The sequence below is a fragment of the Numenius arquata genome, chromosome 3, assembly GCF_964106895.1.
Source record: "Numenius arquata chromosome 3, bNumArq3.hap1.1, whole genome shotgun sequence".
Lineage (NCBI taxonomy): Eukaryota > Metazoa > Chordata > Aves > Charadriiformes > Scolopacidae > Numenius > Numenius arquata.
In genome coordinates, this window is record NC_133578.1 from 54914080 (window position 1) to 54932503 (window position 18424).

Sequence of the window (18424 nt, forward strand, 5' to 3'; positions counted from 1 at the left end):
TGAGGAACAGGTACTTTGTTGAACACACACTAATGTTTGGACCTCTATTGGGCCTGTATGTTCTGTAGGCGTTGTCTGATTTTTAATTAGGTTTTAATCTTCTAAAGGACATTAACTACCAGTTTCTGAACTAGATTTTTTAGTATGACATGTTTTGGAGGAGAATGTTAGAGGGCAATTTGAACAAAAGGGGAAAAACAAGAGAGGAACTGAAGTCATGCTGGTGTGGGATGAGGCGCTAAAACAGTGACCTGTGAGAATAAAATCTGTTTATCAGAACAGAGTTGGAAATAGGTTACACCTGTTTCAGGTGCTTCTGATATTGAGGCAAGAAATAGAAAGGATTATGTTAGTTAAGATGCTAATACAAGAATTGTTGATTTATTTTTCAGTTGATGAGAATTTTTATCCGTTATAGCATGTACATTTTTTAAACAAAAGCCTGCAGGATTTTAAAATAAATTTTAATGAATTTTCTGATGTTTAACTAGCATATCCTTTGCATTTAATGAATGATTCCAAAATGAACAATCGAACAGAAGGAAGTATATTTGGTTAGCCTGATTAGAATATTCCTTTGATAGTCAAGAAATGTGCATATACATGCAGAATGACACAGTTAAGAGTCTGATTTTTGTATTTTTAAAAGAAGGGAAAATGGAAATGTAATAATGCTGTCACTGACACAAATGTTCAGAGAAAGAGGCTATTTGTTATACTCTAGTTTTATTGTGCATACATCTCGAATTTGGCTGTGTATACATATTATAGCAAGGAAATGTTTTTCTGATGTGTTTTACTGACAGTATCTTTTCCTCAGTATGTGTGTATGTGATAATTTTGATGGTCTTGAAAACTTATTGGGCCTTGTGAAGTTTTTAAGAAATGAAATAGACGTAATGAGACAGTGAATAGACCAAAACTGAATAAAAAACTATATCCATAGAATCTGCTTCAAAGTTTATATTATTTTGGGGAATGGATGGTGTAACATCAATGGCGGAGTCAATGTTTAAGATGGTAAGTTTAGATTTAACAATAATTGTAGTATTTGAAGTAAAAAGTATTATGCATGTACTAAGATTTAATATTTTGCTGTAAATAGCTTCTGATATCTCCTAAAATTCTTTGAAGTTACTTAATGAGGCCGCAATAGAGTTATTTTAACAGCCTTTATACTCTTTCTGCTGATATATTGTTTCTGCAGTGTATAGATGTGAATCATTAGCACACCTTGTCCACGAGCACAACCTTGCTGTTGATGATACCCTTGATCCATCCTTTGCTATGTTAAAGGCATATTCTGGTAATGGCAAAACCAAACCACCACCACCACCACCCTCCTTCCAGCAACTTCCTTTTGATGCTGTAACTTCTGTCTCAAAAAACCCTAGAATTGGCGTTTGGGGTACTTTCAGGCAAAGAAGAGTGGAATTAGATGCTTTTATTTACATTTATGGATTTAATGGAATTCAGTAGTTGCCTGTGAATACAGAAATATGACCTTGTATCTTTTAGTCTTGTGCACTTTCTTCTTGTGTCATCTCCATCAGTGCACTATTTTAGTTCAAATATTGTTTTAGCTAATGCAGACATGTACCTTCTTACCCCTCTGACCTTTATGGTCTAGCTATAAAGAATTTGCCAGAATTTCAAACAACCTTTTTTTCTCTCACTATAAATGCATCTTTTTCTGCCGAAAGATTTTATCCATTTATAAAGGAAAATAAGCAGTATTCAAAAATATTTAGTAGAAGAAATTCACAGAAAACTCCAAATCCTAACCAATTTACCTTCTTGGGCAAAGTTTCTTATTTACATCAGTTGTTAGTGTTTACTTGAAGCTGAGGTGGTGTTCAGCTCTTGAATCCTTAGCAGGGAATTTGAAACTGTTTTGGTTCCCAAGAAGGACTTTGAACTTTTCATGGAGGAAACAAAATGGGAGTTTTTGTCGATCTTCTAACAACTTTGTAGCTGTTAATAATCTTCAAGAAAAGAATACTTAGGCAAATTTATCTACATTTTGTCACTTTTTTGTTTTACACAATTTTCGTGGGAGTACTTAGAGATGAGTTAAGACTATGTATTCAAAAATAGTATACAGGAGAAATTTGCAAGGGGAGGCAGGAAGGGGTATGTGTGTATTAGTGTGTGTATGAGTTATATGTATTTTCTTTCTGTTCCCTTTCTCAGCATTTCATTCCACAGCTATCTTTCTCTTAATGCTCTAAATAAACTTTTATTTTTCCCAATCCCTACTTTGAGTTTCCAAGCACTTTTAAAGAGGATTCAGTCATACAGCTTGTTCTCTACACATGTGCTTTGAGCTTCTTCTATTCTTCTGTTCTTCCCATCTTCCAAACATTTTATTGGAAATACTCTAAAGATGCCTCTTTTCCTTTGCATTTTCTTACTTGTTTCTTTTTTTTTCTTGGTGTATGTTCTCTATCCTTGTGCCTTAATCCCACTGTATTGATTTTTTTTTTTTCATTCTTTTTCCTCTTACTGTCTGAAACTTGTGAGAGGAAGATAATTGTGAGCCTTTTTGTGCCTCTTTCCTTCTTAAATGTCACTGTCATCTTCTGTCACCTTCTGTCTTGCAGTTTCTTCAAGGGTTGGGAGAATGCCCTGCAAGTTCCATAGCTTTCTCTAAGACAACAAAGTCTGTTATCTGTCCTTGTGACTGTTCCTGCTCGAAGCAGTTCCTCTTCCTTGCTCCCTGGAAAGAGGAGTCATCTTCTATCTCAGTTAACTCTCACAAGCCACTGTTCCTAGTTTGCAAGACTTGCTAATATCCTTACTTCAGGAGATGTCCTCAGATGAGAAGAAAACAAAGCCTCTGTTCACCATATCTGCATTCTTCACATCTGTGTTGTTTAGAGAAGGGTCAGACTTCTGGGATAGCAACTTTTCCTCTGCATAAAATACAACTTTATGCTCATGTTTTTCCTCCTAGAGGATAGGGTCTGGTCAGAGGATAGTGGTCAGCTGTGCTGGATCTGGCAAATGGAAAGGTCCTCACCATAGATAGGGCCCATGAGCTGGGCTGTTTTCTTCTAAATAATGTACATGTAATTTTTGAATATGTCTGATAATTTCCAAAGTGGTGTAAGAAATAGCAGAGAGGAAAGTCACAGTGCAAATTTGGTGTAGGAAAAAAGTTTGAAATTTGAAATCATTAATAGAATGGAGTGGATTAAGAAATGAAATATCTGCACATTTTGAAATAAATTTATATGGAGATAACTAATTTGTATTTAAGAAGCCAAATTTTGCAGCTCTGCTGGGAATAAAAGAAGTGATTTGACAGTAACTTAAAAGTGCAATTTTAAAAGGTCATATTGGGTAGAAATTCATATCAAAAAATCCTTACTTGTGCTTCTATTAATTAAAAAAATTCTATCCTACAAAAATCGTATCCTGTGTCCTACAAAAATACTTGTAACTGACTGTATTATTAGCTGCTGAATTGACTGTGTGAATTTCGCTCAGCTTGAAGGGGTGGTTTCTGAGAGCTCCTGCTCTTTTTTCTGACAGCATGAAAGGATGGTGGTTGTAGTTGCTGTTTTCGGGGCTGCCAGGCAAGACTTTTGCTCCCCCGATAACACCAGATTAAGCATGGTTCTCCTTGCCAAATGGCAGCAGCCTTCATGTCCTATTCCTGTTTTGTAGCATCATGTTCAGCAGATGCCTGTGTTTGTCTCCGCAGTTTTCTTCATTGAGCACCAGCGTGTTTCTGAGCCCTCCTGGCTCCCTGTTTTACCTGCTAATGGCAACCAAATGGCTCTGTGTGGCAGATTTAGAGGATTGATTTACTGGCTGTTGCTGCTGCTTCTGGGAGTGTGTGAAAGGGGAAGGAGGAGATGAGGGGGGGAGAAGTTGCTTCTCTGGACAGTAAAGCAGGCTGCTTCTGTGGGAAGGCAGTTTCCCAAACACTGTTCCACCCCTGTGGCTACTGAGATTGGGTTTAAAAAAGCTACAAATAATGTATTTACATTACAAATAATGAATTTACAAAAGCTACAAATAGCTCATGGTTTGTTTTAATAAACACAGACCTTTGCTGTCTGGACGTTTGTGGACACTAGCAACTCTTACCTGGTTACTTCTGGTGGTTTTGGTGGTCTTGATTATCTGCAGTTGTTTATTACAGCATCTCCAAGTTCCTGATGATTTCCACCACCGTCAGGGGTTGTCATTTACCAGGAGGTAAATGACAATTATTGCATTTATTTTGGCATTGCTGCTTTTCCGAGTAGGAACTAGTTCTCCCGAAAAGATACGAGGCACAACTGAAATGGTAGATATAGAAGTGCTTTGCGTCTGGTCTGATTCCCTCTGTACTACCCTCATGAAGACACTGGCTCCCTATAGAAAGTCCTTGTTTCTTTCTGGACTTCTTTCTTTCTTGGTTGTTTTTTTTTGTTTTTTTTTTTTTTTTTTTTGTTTTTGTTTTTTAAATATATGTTTTGAGCTTTGGTCTCTGTACTGAGAACCAATTTTTCTCATGATCGTTATATTTGGATCTTGCTGGACATAATGCAGCTAAATGTTATATCTCTTCCCTTGTCCCAAACAATAGCCATAACCAATGGCAATAAGATTCCTAAATTCAAATGAAGAAGTTACAGACTTTCTTACGGAAATAAGGAAAGAATAGATGTTTAAAGGGTTAGTAAGAAAAAATGTCCTAAACTGGCATTAATTGCATTCCATGAGGAGAGTTTCTTATCCCTTATTTTCTCATTCCCCCCTTTCCCCCCCCACCTTCTGGAGTTCTGAAGATGCAGTTCTTCAAAGATACAACTTTATGCACAAGATTCAGTTGGTAGATGATGTATGTAAAGCTAACCATATAAAGGACACGAAGAAGACTGAAGACTCATACTGTAATCTCAGAGCAGAGAACTTGGAATGTTATTCTTTTCTAGATTGCTCATATCATTTTAATGATTGTTTCTGGAGACAGATATTAACTAGTTATTAGAAAAAGAGGTTTTTTTCAAAGGAAGAAATAGCAATTAGTGACTGACCTCCACTTGCAGTTTGGTGAGAGTTCAAATCTGTAGCATCTGTCCCATTGATGCGCTTTCCCAAACTCAACAAGGTGAATTTGATCTAAACTTCCTAAATATATTTTCTCTAATGCAGCTGCAGGTTTAACATCTTCCTGCATTACAGGTTCAGCAGCCACCACTCGTGTCCAAACATAAGACTGAAGACCCAACTGCTTGTTGGGTTATTCCTTCTTGGTATCAACAAATCTTTAGTTCAAATCTGTTGCATTTTGAGACATAGGTAATGACTTAACTGGAAGTGGAGATAGACTGCTTTCTTCCTTTCTTAAACTTTTAATCCAGTGGGTGAAAAGACTCTTCTGATGCTTAGTGTAGCTGGATTCAAGCTGAAGGCAATTTAGACTTTCCTACCCTCACATTCCAGATCTTTGTTTTTTCTTGCACCTTTTGACATTTTCTCTTGGTGTCTCACAGCATATAAACCCATCCTACTGAGGTCACTGCTTTTTGCTTCCTTGTTGCTTCAAAAAACAGTCCTATTACTTGCATGTAAGAATAATTTTAATAATTTTTAATAATTATTATCATTTTTAATGTCCAGATGTAACAAAACAAGCTTAAATGATTTTAAAAACAATAAAAGTTTAGAGCTCCTAGCATGTATGTAGAGTCTTGCATTCTTTGCTTCAAAGGGATTCTTTTTGCAAGATTTCTTCCTTTTAGTATTTGTTTGACTTTAGTAATTGTATTTGTTCTTGTAATAGTGCATCTATTTTTGCTTTGCTGTATAAGGCTAAATTTTATTGTTCCATTAACACACACACTGTACTGACTATTCTCTGTTCATTTTCTAAGATGTATTGAAGCTTGTACTTAGCCTGCATTGTTTTGTTTTCACAATTGTTTCAAGGAAATCCATTTATTTGCTGACGTTCACATATGAATTAACACTTTGCAAACGTTTTTCATCACTGACAATTTCAATTCCATAACTGATGTTAAAAAAATACTATACAGAAGTCAGTTTTGAAATGATTGTGTTTTCTTCTAATCCCATCTCTAAAATTTTCAGAAAGAAAAAGTTAATTTGTTTACTAATCCAAAAAAAGAGAAAAAGTTGGTGAAATTCATAGTTTTCTCCCTTGTAATAAATTGTAGGATTAGCGGTGTTTCCTACAAATAAGAGGCCAAGGCAGCTGCAGTTGCTGAAAATGTACCTGTGTAAGAGATGATATAAGATGTCAGGTAACCTTTAGGGAAGCCTACAGAAGGACATTCATTTATGAAGTGTTCCAAAGTGGGTTTAATTATTATTTTTTCATAATAATTAACTTGGCCCTCTAGCACAAATAACCTGTATGTTGCTGTCTGAAAAGTAAAAATTGTTACTGTATGCAGACATGTGACATGACGGTTTTTTATTGTGAGTAGTAGTGACTTCAGTCTTGCATTTAAAAAAATAATAATTCCAAGAATGTAGTGGTTAACTTCCTTTCCCTTTCTTCTTCTCCCTGTGTGCTCCCTTCAGAGTTTTGATATTTGTAATTTATTAGCTGGACATTGCTTCCCTTACCCAATAATAGTTGCTTAAATGTTAAGAAAAGGATCAGAATTTTCATTTTCTTAAAATTGATATGAAAGATCAGATTAAGTAGAAATCTGGATTTTTTGTAGGTATGTAGATGAAGCCTTTGTTCATGTCAAATACAAAACCAGCATACGTTTTCCCTTTGCCTAAGAGGAAGGGTGTGCAAATGCTGAGTGACATTATTTAGGCATTTAAATTACATTCAGGTTCTTCTAAGGCACAGTTGCTGGGTTCTAGTAGCAGGTTACTAGTTTTGTTATTTTGGAAAAAATGAACTAACCGTATTTTACTGTACAGGATATGAGTAATAACAAAAATTAAATTTTTGGAAACATTTTGCAGGTTCCAGCTTTGCAGTTGGGGACTCTATATAAACCTCTGGAGCCAGCTGTTCACCACTATATTCTTTCAATCACTCTGAGGTGTTGATTTTAAAAGAATGAGTTGCTGTTCCTAACGTCTACAGACTGAAAATATTTCATAGCAGGCCTGTGAACTTACATGGATTGGTTATATTGGTGCCTATGCGTGGTGTATAATAAGGACCAATTCATGTTTTCATTCAAAAACAGCGAAGAAAACTATTTTCTTTAATGGTATGCCAGTTTTATCCAAATATTTCAGCAAGTCTGTATTACAGTTTGTCAGCAAACTGGGTACAACCAAAGTGTATTTAAAAATCGTTTAATTAGGACAGATTCATTTTCACTCCGTGCCACTACACAGCAAGACTTGCTTGTTCATATTTCCTTAAATTTATTCTGGAACTTGTCCAAGTTCAGCTTTAATGAGTAGCCTATCCTGCTAGTTACATTAGGATTTATTTTCCCCTAGAGAAGAGTGTTTGAATTGGTAGGTTTTTAACCTGTTCAGTTAAATGAACATATGTTCAGAACTGCATCTTAACTCTTGAGTGTAAAGATTTGAGAAATAATTATTTCTATTGTTGTTACAGTTTTAAAGTACAGTTTAAATAATGGTTTTAGACTCTGACTATGTGCCATAACTGTTTTAATATGGTGATGAGTTTTGATATGAAGTCACATTCAGTTGCTTAATACAAATTTAATGATACAATATAGAAACACAGATCTGACTTAGTTTACTGAAAAACTTATTTGTACTTGTATTTTCAATTATTGCTTGAATATATCTCTTGGGTCATAAAACTTGGCTAAATATAGCTCAGTACCTTATTAATGATGGATTTTCTGTATTAACAGGTGCATTTTGGTAGCAAACTTGTATTTTAAGTTCTTTTAAATGCATTATTTGTGTTTCAAAACTATTATAATAAATCCTGAATTATAAATGCACTTTCATCAGTAGCCAGGTCTAGTTAAAATTTCCTTTAAGCAACATTTGCTGCACACATGGTACAAAACTCCCCCCTGCCTTGATTTTTTTTTTCTATAAAAAAGGATTTATTTTCTTCAACTTCCCATTCCTCCAAAGTTATCTGAAAAGGACCAGTAGACTTCATACCTATGGGATTGCTAAAGTACAATAAGTGTAGAATTTGCATACTGTTAAAAAAATTTCATACACTGCTATTACCCATAAGGGACTATTTTATGTGAAAATTAAGCTTTATATTTAGAACAGTTTAGTACAGTAGCTGTAATATGTATTAAATGAATAGGCAAACTTTTAAAGCAAAATCTTTTCCACTGTCATATTGTGTGCTGTGATTGTCACAGCTCTTCACAGACCTCCCTCTGAAGTACATGAATTTGTTAATACAAACGTGTTATTTAAATGGAATTATTGTGGAGTCATGTTTTTCCTGAATTTTTCTGAAAAAGGTTTTCCACCTTCTTCCTTCCTTCCCAGTTTTACATTAGGGAACCCGTCTTTCAAAATATTCAGATACTTTTTTCTGAAATATTTAGTTTTGATCCTGTAAAATAATATTCAGCAATAATAAGAAAAGGTAGGAAGTATAAGTTATCTGAAAGAATAACGAAAGGAAAAAGGATAAGGGAAAAATGTTACAGTGCACTTCTGTGATGAGATAAATAATAAAAGATCACCATACATGGTTTGAAAAAAAAAAAAGGAATACTTGGAAACATTCTGATCGTGCATTACACTTCTTTCCATGTAATACTTGCAAAAGCTTTGGTAAAGAGCATATCTAGTTTTCTAGCTTCGATTCTACATAAAAGTAAATGGTTTGTGCTGTCTTTAATTTTGAGTTTTAAAATATTTTTTTTTTATTTTTATTTTTTACTTATTGTATGTATAGCATTTAGTTTTACAGGGATGGATTTTCCTAAGTACGGAATCACCTTATATAGTCTTTTACTTATATGCACCTTTTCTGCTTAAATTGGTCAACTGCAGAGCTTAGACTTACGCTTTAGGAAATTCTAGGAGAGCAGGTTCAAATGCTAATTTAGGAATTAGAAAAGGCCACAGCGTTGCAGTCTCCACCTGTGCTTTTCATGGAACCCAGAGCTTTTCTTCTAGCGTCTGTATGGCTATGTGTACACGGAGGAACGTATGTCTATCTGAGGAGCTGAAATGGGAGATATATTTTTATCTCATTGTGTCCACAAGAGAGTCATCTTCATGTGTCCTTTCATGTGTGTTGTGTGGTAGAAATTGTCAGAATATGTTCTAGGCTGTTAGTTCCTTTTGGTTGTCTATCTGAGTAAAAATGGTTTTATTTAGTTTTTTTTTTAACCAGGCAGCATCTTTCTCGATTTGCCTGACTTAATACTAGTAGTAGTTTCAGCTTTTGTTGTCTCTCCTTAAAGGAGTTCTAATTTTCTAAATAGCTTATTTTTTGAAGTTTAGACAAAAATGTTTTTTTAAATGGCTGTCTTGTGACAACAGATTTCGGGTGTGTTTGGTTGCATTCTTTTCTGGGATGGCCACATGGGGTGTTTGTACTTTTTGGGAGAAGAACATTTTTAGGAAAGGTGTGTGGTTTGTTTGAACTTCAAACTGAGAGACAGAAAGAGCTTCAGGAGTTTTGTACCGATATTTCTTAGCGCTTTAGTGACCTGTTGGTCTGCAGTTGCTGAGAGCAGCGATCTCGGGCAGTGAGGCCAGCATGTGGTCTGCTCATGTACTCTAGAAAGATCTTTACATGGTTGTCAGCAGAAGAGGCAGGTAGGAGTTACTTAGTTCCCCCAAGCAGGACAAATGTTTTTTTTTTTTCTTGTTCTAACTCGCTGTTTGGTGTCTGACTACTATTAAAAAAAAAAACACCAAAAAAACCAAAACAAAACAACAAACCCAAAGAAATGAGGCTAATGCAAGATCTCTTCTGAAAAGGCCTCTAATGAGTTTTGATTTTTCCTAGCCACAGAGGCTGTACCGATCAAAATATGGTAGTTCCAAACTTCAAAGACTGATAGATTCTGAAAGATTCATTCAAATGGTGGACTCTTTTTTTTTTCTTTTTTTTTTTTTTTTTTTTTTTTTTTTTTCCTTTTCCATGCTGAAGGAAACTTCTACTACCAGACACAAGGCTCAATTCTCCCATATAATCATGAAATGTTTTTCTTTCATCCATGTTTTTTCTGCAAATGGCATTTGAAGCTGGCAGTACAGTTGTGTCATTAGCTTCAAATGAGTTGCGACTCAGAGGCAAACTTGCTGCTGGTTTCTTCCCATCTTCTCAGTATTTTTGAGACAGGCAGTCCTGATTCCCGGCTTTGATGCTGAAAAACTTTGGTCTAAAGAATACTGATTACTGTTACAGAAGGCTACAACATCTGTTTTTGTTTGTTCTTTGTCTTCTATCTGTATTTACTTCCATTTTCTGAAAATCTTTCATGAGTTTTTTCTTTCATAGGAATCAGCTTTTGTTTTATTCCTTTTGGTTTTATTTTCAGTGAGGAGCAATGGAATTGGCTTTTGTGGATGGCCTTTATCTATACTTTGATTTATGGTGTAGATATCCAGAGCTGAGATAATTATCATAATCTCCCTTTATAGGCAATGGGCAGAAATAGTGACCTACAGAAAGCAGTTCATTTAATCCCTAGATCTAGAATGAATGGATCTCTGTAACATATGTAAGTGTTGGTTTCTTTCCTTTACCTTAAAAGGTATCTAACACTTGATGAGATTAATTCCACTTGTTCCAGAGAAAATGGTTTTCAATTAGCTGTTTCCTGGTATCGACAATGAATTGAGGGAGGAGATCTGTTTTTGACTTCAGGTGGATGCTTGTATGTGCGAGCCCCAGTTCAAAGTGATGACATTACCTTTGGCTGTATTACCGTGTCAACAGGGTAGTTGATACATGTCTTCTCATGTTCAGAATGCTTGTTTCCAAATCACGTTTCATATGTCACACAGGCCTTATCTGCAGCTTATGGGCCAAAAGCGTTAGCTTTTTTTTTTTGCTATTCTGCTTCCTCGTCTGTTCCATGATGCTAATGACCATGGGTCTGAGAAGTGATGATGTGCTTTTTCTCTTCAGTTTTCTTGGTAAAGGGCTACTTCCCCCCCAATCAGGTGCAGAATGTGCCAAGGAAGTCTACTTTTTATTGCCAGAATTCTGTATCGCTTCACACTGTTCCAGATGTTAGAGTTTGAGCATCAGGAGTGGCCTGTTTCTGAATTCGTGGAAGTCTTCTGCAGAGTCTCCACTGCTAGTATAATCGTGTGTTTGGTTATATGGCTGCAAGCATTTTCTTGTGGAGCCAGATAGGAGATGCAGTGTATTGTGACTGCTTGTGACAGTTCCTTGAAAGGTTTTGATTTTGCCAATGTAAAGAGCCATTCAGTGTCTGCAGGGGAGTGTCTTTACATTTTCAGTCCCTTGAACATTTTGGTAAAGGATGTTTTTTTTCTGGGCTAAGGGATTGTGTGAGCAGCTTCAGCAGCTTTTGCTCATTTGAGGTTCTGATTCCCAATGGAACATTAACCTAATATTGTTAATTTTCATGCAGTTTTAGGCTTGTCCCTAAAATCTTCTAATGGAGGACATTCTCCAGAATGAGAATGAGCTAATCTGTGCATCAGTGATTATATTCTGGGGACACAAGAGAAAATAATGCTAAATAACGCAAAAATACATTTCAGTGATGGAGCAGGAGGTGATTAGGGCAAGAATAATAATGTTGTAATTATGCTGCAGGAAAAGGCTCCAAAATGAGAATTTTAAAGAACCTTTGCATTTTTTCTTGAATGTAACAAATCAAACTGTTGCTTAATTTCAGTTTATTAGGAAGAGAAAGTGACTTACTGATTTCACTATAGCGGTAGTGGAGCCGTCTTGTTAATAGTGGATTGTATTGTCAGAGAAGAAGTTATTTCTAAACTGAATGTCCTTTACCTTGCACTACCCTCCCAGTGATTTTCTCTGCCTGTTTCTCCTCCCCAATTATAAGTTAAAAAGTGTTGAAAAATATTGGAATCACATACTGATCTCTATGTCAGCCAACTATAAGGAATATGAGGAGAAATATGGAATATGGGGCTCTTTGTATTTTGTTGTATGGATATTGTCTGTATGTGTTTTTGGATCACTGGACATATCTCGTTTAGTGATACACTGTAAACTTTTAAATAAAAATTTTTCAGAAAATTCAATTTTTAAACAGATTACATCTATGTTTTTAATAACTGCACAATTTTATGAGTAGCTCCTGTTTTGGTGGGATCACTTGGAATTGCTTTGATTAAATATTTTAAACCCAAGACATAATTAGATAAAAATACGATTTTTCCTCGTTTTGGACGGAGATGTAGAGTTAAATCATGTAACAGAAGTCCTATTTAGGGTGAAGTTCAGTATAAGTAGAATCAGCTCTTACAAGAAGAAATTTAACAGGCATACACAGCTCCAACCTTACAAACTAACAGCTTATAGTCTAATATGTGAGTAAGGTTTTAAATTGTTATTTTTATGCACCAAAGTAATTGATTTTCCTTTTTTTCTTTTTCTTTGCCCCTCAATATTTTAAACAGGACCAAGCGAGCTCATGTCCCACTAACAGAATGCATATTTGAGCTTCCTAATTTGACAGTTCAAGCAACTAGAGCTCAAACCCTTCTGCTTCAAACTATTTATCAGAGCTGGTGTCATCCTGTTGGAAATGTCGGTTCGGTGCCGGTAAATGAAGCTTTACTGAATGAGGTTTTCCAAACGTCAGGTAAATATGTGATGCTTTTGGTTAAATATTTATTATGGTACAGAGCACTGCTAGTGAATGTGCATACAACTATATCCTTTAAATCCAGGTTTTTACTTATAGTAGTTAACAGACAGAATGTTTTTTGTGTGTATATGGGTATTTATAGCTTATGCTTAAAATCCAGGATGTAAGCTAAGCCACCAAGCTTCACTCCTTGGCACCAATTTCTGGATGCATTTAATTTTCCCATACAGGATAATTTTTCCATGCTTCCCTCATCTGAAACATCCACCCTTGCTTACCTTATATGGTGCAGTGTTGTAACTTAAGATCATTCAGAGGTGAAGCTGTTGGAGGAAATAAAAAATACTGGATTATTAAGGGCTTTATTCATCAATGGCATACACTGAATATTTTTAAAGGGCTGCAGGTGTTTCTTATCCAGTTTCATAAATAAATGTTACTTGACTGTTGTGAAACTACTGAAGATATGCAAGTCTCAGTGATGATGATATAAACAATGAAATTGGTTACCTGTCATCCTTTTTCAAAGCACCTGTGTATTTTGGGAGTAAATTAAGGATTTTGACTAGCTTACAGAGGAGACCTTCAAGCGCGTAAAGGTCATTCAGAAGAAGAAAATATATATTTTTTTTCTTTATATTTCTATGCAGGCTAGAATCACTTAGACCCACTATTATTTAGACCCATTATTGTTTATCTGTTGTGGATAAACATGTAACAAGAACAATTTAGATCTTTTGGAATCTCCATTGTCTCGGAGAATTTGTTAGGAGAATGATTCAGATGTAGTAAATGATGACTTGAAGCAGAATGATAGATTAGACTACCACTGGAAGTCTTTATCAGTCTTATTTTCCTTTTTCAGTCCTGTTGTTTTTTTTTAAAGCTAAATCTGTGTTGATCTAATGGTTCAAAAGAACTGTTGTATTTTCAGGTGTGTAACCCTTGGAATAACTGTTTTAAGCTCTTAGTTGTTCCTTCTTTCCCAAAAGTCACTGATTCCTTCATTCTCTGTGGGTCACTTAAGGATGAGATTCTGAGGTTTTATTTTCAAGTACTGGTACTTCTGAAGGGAGCAGGTTTACAATCCACACCTCAGAAAAATGTGAAAATACAGTCATTTGACCATTTCAGATGACCTTAGGGTTTGCACGGTTGCAAACTAACCTGATGCATCATTTAACATGTTTCAGGCCTTCAGTTCAATGAACTGTGATATAACCGTGCTAACAATACATCTGCAGAATAGAAATCTGGAGCACACATTTTAAGTACTTAAAATAAAGTAAATGACCAGAATAGTACAGTTGTTTTGATCTTCTCTTGTTCATGGCTTAACGCTTGACCTGGTAAATTTTATACTTCTGTAGTTGTACTTTGCATTAACTAGATGAAGGCAGCTTTGAGTTCAAGGCTATGAAATGATTGCTGTCTACCCTTTTGCCCAAATTCTTGGCTGGTTTAATTCTATAAGTCTACTACCTTTTGTTGGAATACCTTTGTATAAAACTTTGTATCATGCCTTGTTGAAAATCATCCTTGTACTTAGTGTCAATTTCCACTTACTTAAACAATAAAGTGTATGTGTGTAAGCTTCTAAAAAAAACCTGACAGTAATTGCACACGAAATTGGAATTTCAGCCTTTTTTTTTTTTTAGTGAGGCAATTAGGAGGATACTGTACTCAATAAGGAACTTTTCAGTAAACAAAACACATTTGTTAATTACTGATGTTCTCTTACTAAGATTCAGCTTAGTTTCTCCAACATAAAACAGCAGCTGATGAATGTTCCTTGGGAGTCCAGCAGTTCCCGCCTGCATTGTGTGTCCCTGTGCTTCTCTGGGCTTGTGCAGATTGGCATTTGGTGGGCTGATGCCTCCTGTGGTGGGCCTGGGAATAGCCCAGCAGGGTATTATTTGGGCTTCCCTTCCTGCCATTTTCTCTCTGAGCATGTTTGTGGGTGTACAGGTGAGCTTTTATTGTATAACATGACATATCATGGAAATATCAGTCTTTTTGTCAATGGTATTGTGTTTTCCATCAGATTACAGCTCATTTTTAGCTATGCACAGCAGTACTACAAAAGTACTTCAAGATAACAGATTTCTGTCCTTGTGGTGCTGTGGATTGATTATTTCTTTGATCAGTTTTGTACAAATAATGCAAGTATAAATGCATTTGCTTTATTTTCTTTCATAGCTCTTTCCCTTTATTCCTTTGCCTTTCCTGATTTTGTTTCTATGAAATCGTGTTCTTGCAGGAAAAATTAACAATACAATTAAAGATCTTACCTTCACTTTATCCTGTTTCCCAGGGAGTCTCTTTCTTGAAATTCATTGCTTTCATTGTGCTATTACAAGAATCATAAACTGTATTTCATGAGTACTGGTGCCCAAGTTATCTTCTCCCTTTACACTTTCAAACTACTAAAAGCCATCTTTCTAACTAATTAGAAATATAGCAGCACAAACAGCTATGTCTCTATCTGGATTCTTATCCCTCTGTTAAAAATAAATAAAAAAGCCCTGCCCAGATGTGACGTTCTCAAAAATAAAGAAAGAGATTATGTAGTTTGTCTTCCTTTTTTTTTTATGGTCTGCTGTTATCTGGAGACTTCCAGCAAATCTACCTGCCTGTGATCAGGATCATAGGATTTTACACATTCTTGATACATAGTAGAACACTGTGCTTTTTTTCTCTTTGTGAAAAACTGTGTGTTTTTCACTGTAGAAGTGTTCTAGTTATGCATTACCCTTCCAGATCCGTTCTGCTGATTTTGAAAATATACCGAGGCTTCAAATTTCTCTTCTGTAATTTATTACTTGCACATAGCTGGCCTCAGATATGTTTGGCGTTTGTTTCCATTGCCTGCATCTTTCTGAACTGTCTAGGTCTGTGTTGCCACTTTTTGTGTGATGATTGAAGACCGTTATTGGGCTGAAACAGTTGTTGCTGAGCTCCTTATGCCTTTACTGGGGCTTTGTGCCTGGTGCTTTTTGTGAGTGATGGGCTTCCATAATGTATTGATTCCGTATAACTTGAACTCAAAAGTGATATGACAAGCCTTTGGATCCTCATAGATCTTTTTTAGCAGGAATTATGGTCCCTAGTTGTATTGTATGCCTTTTCCAACACAGCCATCTTCTCCAGTTTTAAAACTGCATCGCTGAAACTCTGCTTACAATATGGTCTAAGACATACTGTAGGGAAAGAACAACATTAATTAGAGGGGGGGGGAAGAAAGAAAAAGTGGAAAGGAAGGAAAAAGGGAGAAAGAGGATCAGCTAATAAAAAGGGGAGAGATGGAGGGGAAGACAAACCAAGGAGAAGCAGGTAGAGTTAAAGTAGAAAAGCAGTAAAAGTTAAGAAAGTCAAAATTTAGTAGGAAGACAAGTACAGATACATGAGTTGCAGGAGGAGAGAACATCAGAGAAGAACATATGACTCTTGGCCCTTTGACATGCTGCGGGGAGTCTCAAGGTACGAAGGCCTCTTTGGGAACCTGTCTGCTGGGTAACTGCTGAAAGACTTTCTCTGGATGTAGTTTAAAAAGGGAGCTCTGCACTGTGTGTTTCCACAGAAGTAGGAACAGAATTTATAGCTAGTATCTGAGGTTCTGTCCTATGGTTTCATCTGGAGCAGAAATGTTTTTCTGCTCCAAAACTTTGTTCAAAGCTAATTTAGACTGAGGGTGGTGTAGGGATTCAGAACAAACTCTCAAGCTCTTTCCTGTACAAATTCTTGTTAGGAAATAGATTCATGGAATACCAGGGAGGGAAAATTGCCTGAAGATTAACACTCTTATGTCTCCCACCTACCCTCCTCCCCCTGCTCTCCAGAAGCCTTTTTCTACTAGGAGAAAAACAGTTTCCTCAAGTATTTCATAGTTGATTGGTTGTGAGACTTGCTGTCTTCATCAGATAGTCTGAGAGTTTCTCTTTTGATTAACTTGGTCAAAGGCAGGCTATCTGGAAAAAAAAAAAAAAGTTTTGAAATCTCAAAAGCAAAGTTGTATGTGTTTGGTTTGTGACAGAATTTAAGAATGAAGTGTCTGTACTACTTAAAATCCGTGTTTATCATACATATTATAAGGTGTGTTATCTTAAAACTACCAGTAAAAAGATGAGTATGGTACTGTGAGCTCAGAACTTGTGGAGAACGGGTAAAATGAGTATTTCAAGAAGGATATATGGGTTTTAGACTAGATATTTATTGTAAATGTGTTTAGATATTGTGCCTTCCTTAAGACTGGTTCTGATAAAAGCAGATTTTTAATTATAACTCATTTGGAATTTAAAGACAGAGGAAATGGCTTAATGAGATTTTTGAAAGCACCTAACTCCCTTCATTGCAGTGATACCTTAGCACTTTTGCAATCCCTAGTTTTAAATGCCCACTTGGCAAAGGTTCTTTTCAAATGTCAACTGGTATTTTTAGGGTTCAGAGAAGCCAAGACAATTAAAAAATTTGAGATAATTGAAAACAATGAAACTTCTTGAATGAATAAATTTTACCATTAAAAAGTACAAGAAAGATTCATACTGCCTAAAATATGAGTTGTGCAAGAACAAAAAGAATACAAAATTTAAAATAGAAGATGGGAATACAAAGTGACAAAATGCAAAATAAGAAATGGATAAATAAAACAGCTGCAAACAACTGTTTGCTCTTTTTCATGGGTCAAGAAAAAGGCGTTACTAACTTTTTGATAATGCATTACATCTAAAATAGAAAAATTAAGGATAAAAGGAGTCTTCAACCCACACATAGCTCTTTGGAAATTTATGTTTGTGTTTTGGTTTTATTTTATAATCCTTTTGGTATATAAGCACAATAGTATGTTTCATGTCAGTGAAATATGTTAGTTCTTATGCTTGCACATGCTCATGAAACATCCTGATTTTGCATTTCATACACTATAAATGTGGAAACAAACATGAATCTGAAAGGCATCATGCTTTCTACATTTTTGCAAGTAGATGTATTGATGTTAAAAAATCCTTTTACAATTACTATTATTATACATTTTTTTTAAAAAGTAAGGGTACCAAATACCAAAATTTTAGGAAAATAGTGGCAGTTAAGATTTCTCAAAGGCTGAGCATAATTAATCCTATGGAGTAATTTTACAGTGTACTTTTTCATTATTTGTAAGTAGGTACCTGAAGCACTCAGTTTCTAACCATTTCAGCCTGCCAAGAAAACATATACACAGTCACACATGGCTTTAGTTTACTCTGGAAAACTGGAACTTGCTACCACTTTTTCCTTGTCCTATTCAGGTAGTTCATTATTTTGTTGACAGTTCGGTTCCATTAATCTGGTATTTTTGGGAAAATTGCTTGCAGACCTTACATTTCTCTGTTGAAGGTGATCAAATAGGCATTTGAATCCCTCATGTAAATGATGTCTTAAAGTTAAAATAAAATCTACTTTCCAGAAAGTAACTGTAAAACTATTTTATGCAAGATTTCATGTGGGATACCTTAATGGTTGAATAATAAATTTTACCTCATAAAAATGAAATTCAATAATACAGTAGCTTTCTCAGCGCGGTAGCATCTGGTTGAATCTCATGAGAGCCAATATTTTCCAACTCATTAGGATCATGTCGTTCTGTATGTCGTCAACATTGACTTAGCCAAGCTACCTTTACTTACATAACCGCCAAACTATTAAATAGGTCTCTTGTG

At 35.5% G+C, this 18424-nt stretch overlaps 1 protein-coding gene across 2 annotated transcripts in view; it reads left to right on the plus strand.

Moving 5' to 3' along the window:
* VPS13B (vacuolar protein sorting 13 homolog B) overlaps positions 1-18424 on the plus strand; it is a 475565-nt gene that overhangs the window by 91654 nt on the left and 365487 nt on the right. For both annotated transcript variants that reach the window (XM_074145995.1, XM_074145994.1), the window contains exon 16: positions 12541-12725. In XM_074145995.1, coding sequence (XP_074002096.1) covers positions 12541-12725 — 185 coding nt within the window. The remainder of the gene's footprint in view (positions 1-12540; positions 12726-18424) is intronic.